General features: G+C 41.2%; 1 protein-coding gene across 2 annotated transcripts in view; it reads right to left on the reverse strand.

The window, feature by feature from the left end:
• The window catches only part of DOCK1 (dedicator of cytokinesis 1), a 553358-nt gene that overhangs the window by 106528 nt on the left and 433371 nt on the right, over nucleotides 1-13459 (reverse strand). For both annotated transcript variants that reach the window (XM_090058391.1, XM_090058392.1), the window contains exon 38: nucleotides 9870-9989. In XM_090058391.1, coding sequence (XP_089914517.1) covers nucleotides 9870-9989 — 120 coding nt within the window. The remainder of the gene's footprint in view (nucleotides 1-9869; nucleotides 9990-13459) is intronic.

Genomic DNA, 13459 nt, shown 5'->3' on the forward strand with positions numbered 1-13459 from the left:
CATGGAAATATCAATTAGTTGAAGTATTAATAGTTAATGTGTTATTTCAAATAAATGTAAGACAGTGTGCCTGGCAGATAAGGTCCATGTTGGAAGTTAGGGATCTTAGGATCTATTGAAATGTGTAACTTTGGTTATGTGATATTCCTTTACCCCTTCAGGTTTGATATTCCTTCCATGATTGTTCTGCATATGCAAAACCTAGAAATTAAGTAGTGAAACCACTTGTAGGGGGGCTTTCAGCCACTGCTATCAAGCCAGGGCAGGTTGTGCAGAGTAGAAGTGGGTGGACAGACCTGTGCTTCATGACAGTGACTCGGAGGCACTGTGGCAGCACTACAAACACTCTTTACTTCTCTTCCTGTCCTTTGTCAAGGCTTAGTAAACATTTCAGAGCCAGGATGGTACCTGACCATATGGTTGTACAGTGACTGACACAAAGGTCCCTGATTCTGTTTGGGACCTTCTAATGCTAACTGCAATATAAATAATAAACTTTATTAACCATAAAGCATTGTAATGGCACAAAAAGCATTAAAATGAATCTCCAAATTCAATATGATATAAGTTTAATTTATCTGTAATAGAGATTGTAAGAGACTGTTTTATACCTGCAGTCAAACAACTTTGGCTTTCCTCTGTTGTAACCATCATTCCCTTATCTATAATTGTACCTGACTGGGGAGGAAAAAAACCTTTCAGGAAAAAAATCTCATTTTCTAATTTGAAATACTGAAAATTACTTTAATAGCATCCTTAAAATACTAGTGTACTAGCTATATGAATCATATTTCCTTACATTGCATTTCTTCATAGAACACTATTAAGTATATATTACAGAGATGACAATCATTTAACTATCATACTAAAAATATAATTTTGTTCTTGACAAAGCTGTGCACATGTGGGATGAGAGTCTTTTAACTTCCTGCCTACAGTTTTGTCACCACCAGTCTGCAAGTAATCTGATTGAAAGGAAAGGCCTTGCTTTTAGACACTGGTGTCTTTCTACAAAATTTCCTATACACCATGTTCCACTATAACCTTGTGAGGAATCTGTCATATGGGGAGGAGCATCTACTATTAGACTCAATCTGTGAGCTGCCAAGTGCACTCATCTACAATGGCCAACAGCCAATTAATCATTTAGCTGCTCTATGCCTTTTTCCTTCTTTCCTCCCCCAGCTTGAATTGGTAGTCTCATGGTGGAAATGGGGAGAAATAGAAGCATAAAATTAGAAATAACTATTTTTTGAACATCACAAGGGTTTTAGGTATCCATTTTCCAATCAAGCAAATAGGAACTGTACATCTAAAATCCTGTGAAAACTCTAAAAAAAATTCCTTGGAGTTTACTTCAGCAAATTTATTTTGGTGAGGGCAGTCTGGCTGTGGCAAGGGATTCTGATAAATGAAATCTATACTGGCATACCTTGGAAATATTGCGGGTTCAGTTCCAGACCACCGCAATAAAGCGAATATCCTAATAAAGCGAGTCACACGCATTTTTTGGTTTCCCAGTGCATATAAGTTATGTTTACACTATACTGTAGTCTATTAAGTGTCTAAAAAACAATGTACATACCTTAATTAAAAAATACTTTATTGCTAAAAAATGCTAACCATCATCTGAGCCGAATGGCGCCGATGGAAAAATGGCGCCAATAGACTTGCTCGACGCAGGGTTGCCACAAACCTTCAATTTGAAAAAGCGCAATATCTGCGAAGCGCAATAAAACGAGGTATGCCTGTATTCTTGAAGGTCAATAGCTCCCAATCTGCTGCCTCACAGGTTTCCTGCGCTCGAACTTTTCCCAGCTTTGCTTAGGACATGGCAAGTCTTCCACAGAAGTATGCGGTAGTGGGAAAGGGAACCAATACATAACATTTGTTTGATGTTCAGCTCCTTGATGCAAGGAACAATTTATTTGGATAGTGTACACATTAGAAAGGTTTGTGATAGTGTCAAGAAATGCTCCCCTTCTGCAGTAAGAGTCATTAAAAAAGTGCCTACCTAAATTCACTTGTGTGGGATACACAGGACTGACTGTATCCTTTTACAGGAAAGCCTTTGAAAATTTGAAAGGAAAGTCTTTTTATAGAGCGGACTGTAATTTAATTTAATTTTAAAGTTCACATTAAACACAGTCACAGCCTGAAAAGAACTGTGAGGTCTGATCACATATGCCTGAGAAAGGTTCCTTAGGAGTCGAAATGGAGTACTAGTTATTATATTATTTAATGTTTGGCTGAGATAATGATAAGTAAAAATGTTATGTTCCAGAATAGGAATATTATTGCAAAATACTGCTAAATCTTAGATGCAGTGTTTACAACTTTCCCAAGTTTGCAGGAAGTACAAGAAATTACTATGAAAACTTAAATATAGAAAACAACAGGTGATATTTGTTAAGTCTTAGTATTCTGTTTAACAAGTCTAAGAGAGATTGATGAAAGATGTGGGTGGAAAATTTCAAATGACACCTGACGCATTCTATATCAGTGGTTGTCTCTTTTGTACCAGGACTCATTTGTAAACGTCAATGACCTGTTGTCACAGGGGCACTTAGGTGCCCTGTTCCTAGAAGTGGAGAAGGGTAGCTGCCAATCTCCAGGGCAGCTCAGGTGCCGGTTGCTGGGGCAACCAGGCTGGTCACATGACCAGAAGGGGGCAGGGCCGGCCCTTTATAAACAGCCCAGGCCAGAGCCAGGAGGGCAGTTCCCTTCTGGCACTTGTAGGAGCAGGAGCTCTGCGGAGGAGCAGTTCCCTTCTGGCAGCTTGGTGTGCAGGAGCTCGGCAGCACAGCTGAGCCGATGGTTGCAGTCTGACCACCCTGGTGGCTACTGCATGGTGAGGGTGGCAAGAACCCTGACGGGGAGGCTATCGTTAGAGAGCCATGGGAGCTTAGTTCCTATGTTTGAGCGAGGAAGCCGGTTGTTGGGTTATGGCCGGTGGGCTTATGCTTCTGTTTAGTTTGTTGGGTAAACACCGGAGGACTGGGTGAGGCTGTAGGGGTGTGAGGAGGCCTCACGGGAACTCCCCAGTTGCTTGGGGCCTCCCAGTGCCCTGTGTGGGCAGACGAGTGGTGCCTGGGATGGCACAGCTGTTCAGTGCCGAGGCGGCACAGCGGGTAGCCCTGTATGGGTGATAGTGAGAGGCCTGAGTGGGGCAGAGGACCCCACCCAAGGGTCCTAGCACCAGAGTGAAGGGACTCGTGGTGGGCTCCAGATGTGGGAGCCACACGAGTGAAAGCCTAGGGTGGGTGCTGTAAAGGCGACTAGCCCGGCGAGGGTGAGTCAATGGCTATATAGAGCCCGGAGAAAGTGCCGAGAAGCCATGGGAGTGGGCATGTGTTGAAGAGAGGCCCCAGGTAGGGCACGTGTAGTAAGAAGCAACCCCAAGAGGGGCGTGTTTGATTGACAGTCACCCCAAGAGGGGTGTGACCTAGAAGGCGTTCCGGAGGGCTTCCACAATAATAGGAACCCCGAGGAACCAAAGGGGCCAGGTAAGGCTCCGGCTGCCTGAGCCTAACTGGACACACATTATTGACAGGACCCAGGAGGGCCAGAGGGGCCAGGTAAGGCTTAGGGCGCCTGAGCCTAATTGGATAGTTGTTACTGACAGGAACCTAGAGGGGCTAGGTGAGGCTTAGGCCACTTGCCCAGTGGGGAAGAATACCATTCGAGAGCCCGATAGGGCTAATTAGTAGTAAGGGGTGCCGGGTGCGTGGCAAGCCCAAGGGCGCCAGAGAGGGGTGCAGGGTGCGTGGCAAGCCCAAGGGCGCCAGAGAGGGGCGCTGGTTGCGTGATAAGCCCAAGGGTGCCGGGCAGGGCGCAGAAAAGAGAAGGACCTGACAATGTCCGGAAGAGCTGCGAGGCTTGGGGTGTGCTAAAGGGGAGGTAGGAGGCACGCATAGCCCTTAAGGCTGGGGTGTATTGAGTCACCCCATACGGAACAGGGGATAGTTCAGCAAATACCGTGTATTAGGAGATAAAAGGCAGCTTCCCTAATTGAACCATTTAACAGCAAAGACATGGCGGGCGAGGGTAGAGGGTGCTGGATTGCCTAATTGACATGGTAGGGGGTGCTAGAGGGATCACGGCCCCTCCTAGACCCCACGCCGTGACTCCTGTCCAGACCCAGTGAATAGTTTAAATACAAACAGCCCCCCAACCCTGATGTTGCTCTTCACTCCCAACCCTGTCCCCAGGACACAGTCTATGGTGTACGGGTGGGGGGGCACGCAACTTCCCAATCTGTGTGCCCACAGCAGGCACAGGGTTGCAGCCTGGTTGGACCAGAATAGGCACGAATTACCTCCACAGCTCAGTGGGAAGGACCTGGCACAGGACTGAAGCGGGGCTGTGAGACACATTGCTGTTGCCACTGCCACCAGGACCCCCATGCCAGCCATACCACCAGCAGTGCAAGAAGTAACAGATGGGGGGGGTGGGGAGGAGGAAGGGGGTCACTTATGCACCAGGCCATGGCTGTACGCTGTGCCATGGCCTGGCTGTCCCTGCTGCTGCCATGCCAGTCTAGCCCCATGCCCACTATGGGTGCACAAATCTGGGAGGGCCCTCTTGCTGCCCCCAGCCTCAAGCAGCTCCTTGCAGGCTGGAATTCTGCCAGCCTGAAAGGGGAAACCTGCAGTTTTCCATGTTTTTCTCCTTTAAAGGAGAATCTATTTTTAAAGTTTATTTGCAACCCTTTCATACATTCTTGTGACCCACTTTCAGGTCGTGACCCATGGGTTGAGAAACGCTGTTCTATCTGAATATCAGCAGGTGCCTGCTGTCTGAAGCCAGTCTACTTGAAACTGCAAGAGGGATGATGACCCCAACTTTTTCCATGGATTTCTCTTCCTTAGCTCTAGTGATGCTAATGTCTCAATTCTCCTCTCCACCCTACCCTCTCTTCTCCTCTCTTTGCTGTGCCCCAGATTTCTGTCCTTAGTCCCATTCTGTCATTGGAAAAACTCATAGTTCTGGTAGCAACCAATCTTGCACAGTTGTGATGGAGAAGATTATATTATTGTAAAAAAATATTTAGTACTTGCTATTTGAAGATAGTATATGGCAGTCTGGTCTATTCAGTAGTCTGATACTACATGGCAGTCTGGTCTATTCAGTGCCATGCAAATGGCAAGTTGACACAGTGCATAATTTTAACTTACGTTAATGGTGACCTTGAACACTACACAGCTCTATGACATGTACAGGGATTTAATGTGTTGCCCAAAATATATTTAGCCAGTCTAGCACTGCTGAACTGCTGTCACTCTGATGCCTCCCTCTGGATCTTCTTTGTGATGATTTCTAAACAGTCCTTTCTTTTTCATGTCCCTGTGACAAGGTATTTAGCAGAATTTGCAGATTGTTGGAATCTGACAGGCCATGCTGAGTGCTTCTGCAATACTGTACTTCTCAATCTTCCTTCAGGAGGCCCCTGCTTTCTCTTTCTTATCAGGCTAGAGAGGCTTGTATGTACTGATGACCCTAACAGCAACACCACTGGGACTCTTGTACTCCTGGTAGGGTCACCTGTGACAGTAAGGTCAAAGGTGAGCTATCAGACCAAGAGCAGTCCAACACAACACAAAGACCTCAGTGGTGAAGCAGGCAAATGCAGCAGGCATACTTCTCAATGGCTGCAAAGCTGGATGAAGGCTGCAGTGGAGAAGTAAACCAGTTGTCTCAGATCCCCTTGTCAATGGACAGAGGTTTCTCCTCCACCAAGATCTGTGTGGTTGCCACTGTGCAATGGCCTGAGAACTCTCGTGATACAACACCAATATTGTGGCTCTCAGCAAGACCAGATGTGCAGATGAAAGCCAACTGAGGGAGGAGGGGGAGACTATACGTTCTTCTGGAAAGGGAAACCTGCATATGACAGGTGAATACACAGCATTGGCTTCACTATTAAGAACCAGATTATCAGGTGAATGACTGAATTCCCTGTTGGCATTAATGAGCCCCTTATGACTTTCCACCTCCAACTAACCACCAGTTTGTTTGATACGGTCATCAGTGTATATGCCCTAACACTCAATGCTAAGGAAGAACAGAAAGAACAGTTTTATGCTGACCTTGATTAAATCCTGACTATCATCCTCCTTGGAGACTTCAATGTGAGAGTTGGCTGGGACTAACATGTGGAAGGGCACCATAGGGAAGGAAGGACTGGGCAAGGCCTATTCTAATAGCATCCTTTTACTCAGTAAATGTGCAGAGCATGACTTTGTCAATACTAACACTATCTTCAGACAATGTGACAGGTACAAAACAATATGGCAACACCCCCACCTGAAACAATGGTACCTCATTGACTATGTCATTGCCTCCTTGACTATGCCATTGTCATACCTCCTTGACTATGTCATTGCAAAAGCACATGATCTAAAAGATATCCATATCACACGTGTCATGAAAGGAGCCCATGATGGCTGGACTGATCATCATTTAGTGACAACAATCACGTCCACCATGACTGGTTTGATTAGAAGAGAAAAGCTTTCTGTGACTGGCAAAACCATCCTATGTCCAAATCATAGCAGGGAACTTTCCAACAGCTTAAAACTGAAGCCCAGAGGAACATTTGAGAAATCAAAAACAAACCGTGGGAAGACAAGGTGAAAGAAATCCAACAGTTTGTTGACATCACAACATGTAGGGCTTCTTCAGTGCAGTCAAGGCTGCGAATGGACTAAACTCTTACGGACTCGCTCAGCTTAGATCTGAAGATGGCAGTATGCTCCTCAAAGACATTGAGTCCATCAAAAACTGCTGAAAGGAGCACTGTCAAATCCATCCTGCGGCATCCAGTAAGGGAAGCCCTTGATGGTTGACCAACCTCTGAAGAAGTCCACCAGCAAAGCATCTGCCCCCTGGTGGCATACCAGTTGAGGTCTTTAAAGATGGTGGGGAAACTAAGACCAACAAGCTCCACACACTGTTTCTTAAAATCTGGAACACTGAAGAAATTCCTGATGACCTAAGGAATGCCAATATTGTTACCATTTTTAAAAAGGGAAATAAGTTTGACTATGGAAACTACTGAGGTATCATCCCCTCCTCTCCACTGCTGGGAAGATCCTTGCTTGAATTCTGCTGAACTAACTGCTTCCTCTTGTCAAGGAAATCCTTCACAAGTCTCAGTGTGGCTTCAGATCATTGGGAGGCACCACAGACATGATTTTTGCAGCCCAGCAGATCCAGGAAAAATGCTGAGAATAAAACCAGGAACTGTATATAGCCTTTTTTGGTTTGACCACAGCCTTCGACTCTATTGACTATGAGGCTCTGTGGAAGATCTTATCGAAGTTTGGGCACCCAGGGAAATTTATTACCAACCTAGGACTCCTTTATGACTAGATGATTGCTTCCATCCTATGCAGAGGCTCCAGTGTGGAGTCCTTTGCCATTCAAATGGACATCAACTAGGGCTGTGTGACTGCACCAATTTTGTTTTCTTCTGTAGTGGTCATTTTTGCTCTGGGAGAAAAATCCTGAACATCAGTACACTCATGGTTTCTCTTTGGAGAAAAGTGACTCTACCAGGAAAAAGTGAAGGTCCATGTACGTGGCCCAAGAGAACTTTGAATTGTCTGAATTTACGTACGAAATTATTATTCTCAATATTTTTGGAACAAAAGCATTTTTCATGAGTTCTGGTGAAATGGAAGTCAGAAGATACAAATATGGAAACAATAGATAATGCTATAAAACTAATGCTGTCTGTCTGCTAAGAAACTATTTCAGAGAAGTCCTATGGATTGTATTATGCGGGTGGTAAACCATCAACACAAGCATACCTTCTCATGTCTGAATCCAGGAATAAGTTGAAGACAAACACAATTTGTTCAATTACTGAGACAAGATAGAGGTAACTAAGTTGTCCAGCAGTTTTTAACAAAGCTCTTTTTTATTTATGAGCTACAACATAAAATACAATATGCTTAAATTAAGAGTGGTTATTAGTTTAAACAGTATTCACTTATGCTTTTGATGCCTCGTGGTGTAATGTTGCACAGGATGAACATTTGTAAACAGCAGGTATTCTGCCTGCTGTTCATAAAGAGCTCATTAGTGCCCATGGTAGCAGAAATGGTTAAGTAGGCCTTTAATGTAGTTTGGTAGTAATACTGTTTTTCTATAGAACTAGGAAGAAAGAAGATAGGTTGTGGGTTTTTATTTAAGGTTAAAATTCAGTGATATGATTTTTCAAAAGTGCAGTTTCCACTGACTTCAGTGGAAATTGAGAGTGTTTGGACAGTAGGAAAATTTGTACATTTGAAAAAGAAAAGGGTGGGGGGAAGGGGTAATTATTTAGTGGTAAGAATGATAACTATATCATATTAAAAAGGCCTCCTGACCTGTCTCTCCAACAGAAAAACAAAATTCTGACTACACTACAGAGAAAAACTACTTCCAGTATCAAGTGTAACCTTTATAGCCATTTAAAATCTACAGTTTGATTATTGTTTGCCAAAGATTAATACATGTTTCATAGCTGTTATAAGCATGTTACACATGTGAGTAGTATTTGTTATAGATAGTTATAAAAACTTCTATAAGTGCTATACATTTTTCACAGAAGGGTTATAATCATCCTAGTAATCTGTTTTATTCTATAACAATTCAGAATATTACCTTTTCAGGAAGTCTCTAACTATTAACTATTTATAAAAGGTAACATTAAAATAAAGTTGACTAGTATTTGAGTTTTTCAGAAACTAGCAGATTATGACATTTCTACAAAACAACTAATCTGAATCTCTTGAAAACAGGACTGAATAACGCTCTTTTAGCTGGATAATTCAGTTCTTCAAAAATCTGACAATTATTTGTTGAAGTAGTTTATTAAGCGAAGGGTAACAAGTGCCTTTGGGAAAACAGATACGTATCTTGAAATTTTTGATGCCTGGCATCTCATTTTGTATCTAAATGTTCCAACCACTACTTTACCTCCAACTCTCCCCTTTAACTAATGAAAGCATCCATAGATAGACAAAATGAGACACACACATAACCCAGCCAATGTCAAATCCATATTCATTTAGGGGGGGAAATACCAAAGTAATGACCCCTGTTGAACCCTCTCTTTGCAACATCTTTAAAATATCAACCAGGTAGGCCAATAATTCTCAACCAGGGCCCTGCAGTACCGTGGAGTATTTGAGATCCTCGCAAGAGTGTTACAGAATGCTAGTACTGTTATGTGTACAAACATGATTCACAAGATAAACCCAGAGATTTTAAATAAGAATTCATATTGTTAATAACACTGAATAACATTCTGGTCATTCTGTGGTCTGAGTCCTTTGCAACAGAATAATTGCTGTGTTATTTTTCCTTAAAATAACACAGCAATTAAAAAACAAATGAAAACTCATAGCTGGCACTTTCTGAAGGATGCCTCAAGTCTAAAAAGGTTGAGAAACAGTGAGGTAGGCATCCATTCTCCTAGATAATTAATTTGGTTTGTATTGGTTGCAATTGCTAAGAAGTCCCTCACAATGAGGTGACCCATTTTTTCTACCACTAAGCAGCATGTTCAGAAATAGTTCCCCTTTTCTTGTTTACTCTTAAAACACCATTTATAAATGTATTATTCCTTCTCTCCCTTCCTTCTTTCCTTTCTCCCCCCCTTCCTTCTTTCCTTTCTCCCCCCCTTCCCCATTATCTTTAAGTGCTAGCTGGCAGCCTGTTTACATAAAGCATTCCAAACTACAATTTATAACAAGTTTAAGACTCCTTGAAGGTCACTTCATGTAAGGTATGTTTACTATTTGGCATCTAGTTAGACAGAAAGTGTGTGTATGTGGAAGAAAAGCAATGCAACACGGTTTTTTTTTTTGCCTCTTTACCTTGCCCTTGTCAAAGTAATGGATAATTTCTTGATACAGCTGATCTTTTAGTTGTCCTTGAGTAGTTGCCTGGTATCCATCCCGCTGAGTAAGATGTGCTGCACATGCCTCTTCTGACCACTACACCACATATGAAGAAAGAACAAAAATGAAGGCAATAAAAGGCAATATAACAAATCAATGAGGTAAGACTAATTCAAACATGCATTCTTGGTTTATACTTTGACAACATGACATCAAGGCTGATATAATATCTAAAAGATTTTACTGCAGTTATGAAACTGTAATTCAGTTCCTGTTGGCACTGGATTTATGGCCCAGCTACCTCCATGTCAGGAGGGAATTAGGGAATCCTCATGTGAACTACAGTAATGAGAAGACTGTTTACATTTTTTAGCATCATTTAAAGGGAAACTCTTTGAGAGGGTTTCCTTTCCTCTTTGATAGAACAGATCAGAGAGACCTTATATTGTTGATCAACAGAGCTAGATAAAAAACAGCATTAATAGCCTTAAAGTGAGAAAAAGCCCAAAGCACCAAGTTATGTTGACACAGATAGATAGAACACTTCACACAGAAGGTAAAGAGCTAAAATTCTTTGATGATGTTTAGAGGAGAAGGAATCTGTAGCAGCTAAATAACAAAAAAGCTCTTTAACAGGGTAATCTCGTTTCTCTAATTTTTGAAAGATTTTGACTTTATACCCTCCTTTGAGGTTGAAAGGATTTTCATTTCACTGGCTGGTTCAATGAACAGCTGACATAGATGTGTGTGCTTGCTTACAGCCAGGCTCTCTCACACTTATTACTTTGGTATTATATTTAGCATACAGCAAAACATATATAATAACTATCTAGCATACTCAGATAATCCTAAAACAACAACCAACCTGGAACATCTTTTTGCAATCGGTCTTTAAAGATATGATATATATTTATATATAATATTAATATTACCTATTGCAAAAGACCATGGGATACTTCAAGATATTTATATCATTCTATATCAAACATATTTGAAGGTATTCCATCTACGGTACCCAGCTAGAAGAGGAAGGATAACATGCAATATGAAGTGCATTAGAAAAATAAAATTAAAAGAATAGCTCATATTGAATATAATATTATCTGTTTTCTTATACAGAGTACTAAAAGGTACTAACGTGGGGTGGAAAGGAATCCCTACACGGACAACATGTCATAGATTCATTTCATAGATTCATTCATCTAGTTCTGGGCTAGAGGGGACCATTAGGTCACCTGACAGTCTCTGAAAGAGAAACTATGCTGTGTGTGTATTTAACTTGCAGTAATTTTGGGAACAGGACAGAAGCTCTCCCTCTGCAGTGACAGAGTTCTTACAGATTTATATGTGGGAGTTTCAAGAGCTCTCTTTGCTGACCTAAATCTAATCCCATTAAAATCAGTGTGATGAAAATGTGTGCCAATGCTAAGTGTCATTGACAATCCATCCTCATGGTCTGGTTTTCAAAAATCAGAGGCACTGAAGTTTAAAGTTACATACTGCACAGAAGGGAAGGCAGGCACAAGGTTTCCTGAATCTTCTTAAGCACCTTGTACTATTATTATTACCTATTTGAAACTTACAGCATTTTCAAAAAGGAAGTGACAGGGGCCTCATAGACTTTCATGTGTGAAAATCACAACAGATCTGACATATTGAAAAACTACAGTAACAGCTATCTTGTATTTATTGCCATCTTATATTTTACCATCTTGTATTGTTTTCCATAATAAAACTGATTTTGGATATTTCATATAAAGTAATAGGACTAAATTAAATATACATTTAATCTGAAATCATTTTATTAGGTAGAATAAAAATCATGCTTGGTTCAACTCTAATTTAAGGTTATACTGTATAAAATATATTAATATAAAACTTCTAGTCCTAATGGGTAAAACAGAGTAATATTATATTGCATACTCAGCTTCATCATTTTCCCCAAAAATACTGGGAATATTTTATATAGTCTATCTATCAGGTTTGCTTGTAGAATATTGAGGTAGCAAGTTATGACAATACAGACATCACTTAATTCCACTAAGAAAGTATTATGGAGACTGTCAAACCCATTTAATTTCCCTGTTGGGAATAACAGAGATGCTTGTGTTCACAAAATCGGTTAGTTATTCATTCAAATTTGTAACTGAAGGCCGCCAGAAAATTCTTTGCGACTGCAAGTGTCGAAGTCATCTCCCCATATCTTTATATTCTTAAGTTATGTCCCTGTGTGCTAATTTGCATTATCAAAGCATTAATGTACAAAACCCCCAGTTTTTAATAAAGGATAAAGCTATTACTAAAGTGCTTTTATGTGCCAGCTTAATCTCACTGACTTTTTTTTTCACCAATCAATTTTAAAGGAGAGCAGAGTGCACATGTTTGAAAGCATCTTTACGCAGGTCTCACAAACTCTTTAGTATATTCAGCCATGCTATGGTTACAGTTTGTCTGCTGTTTGTCCACAATACCGAGGTATATATAAGAAGGCCCCCAGGGTAACCTCTAAAATATTTAAATTAACACCCAGTGGGCATGTCTAAATGTGCATTAATGCGTAGTGATTGCTGAGCATCTAGTTTAGTACTTGTAAGTGCGCAGTAACTGGTACTATTGCGTAGTAGCACTGCACACACATTTTAGGGAGTAACTAATCCTACTGCACATTAGCACGGGTTTTGCCCTCTGCAATATCATGCAGTAGAATTAGTCTACTGCACTCAAAGCATCTCTGCATGCACTAATGGGCATGTGAATGCGCCCTGAGTGTATTTTTTTAATCTAAAAACTTTTCTGTGAGTTTCTCAGATTACTACAAAGACTGCGAAGGCTACTGTACTGCTTTCTATCAGCTAGAGTTACTTTAAAAACGAGTTACCTTTAAGAAATCTTCTGTATTAACAGAGATAGCTTGAAAACGTACCTGCTGCTGGCAAGTGAAATTGCTGAATAGGAGAGCCGAGTCCTATTGGGAAATTTAGCCCTCTATTTCATGTCTTTTTCTGATCCGTACTTTGTTGTATTTTCACTGTACACCAGACTGACTGCAAGAAGCAGAGTACCCCGACCCCTAAGACTCTGAAGAACTAGCCCTTCTTCTGCAAAGGAACAGAAAATGGTTCCAGGAATCCACAGGGGTAAAAGATTTCCACTGCAGGCCAGTGAAAGTGGGCAGAGAAAACAGAATCATGTTGCTCCCACTGCACACCCAACTAGGGTGACAGGAAAGAAACTGACCTCTTATCACCACAGTAGCCAGAAGAAATTTGAGACTACAGATCCTGCAGAAGGATGGGTCAAGTATCAGATTCCAAACAACTATCACTTCACCTTGTCACTGATGTTATGATTTAAACATTAGGTTTCGTTCTCTAACTTGGACTTTTCAGTCTTTGCTACTGTAGAATAATGCATTATAAAATATAAAATGGTAAAAAGCCTATAATTTAAAAGCGTATCTTAGCTACTGGTACTAATATGAGATATGTCTATGTATATAACATATTTGTATACTATATATTTTTACACACATACACACACACTCACACACATCTTTTTGTATATCC

The sequence above is a fragment of the Crocodylus siamensis genome, chromosome 7 (genome assembly GCF_052110815.1).
Source record: "Crocodylus siamensis isolate JL-2025a chromosome 7, ASM5211081v1, whole genome shotgun sequence".
Taxonomy (NCBI): Eukaryota; Metazoa; Chordata; order Crocodylia; family Crocodylidae; genus Crocodylus; species Crocodylus siamensis.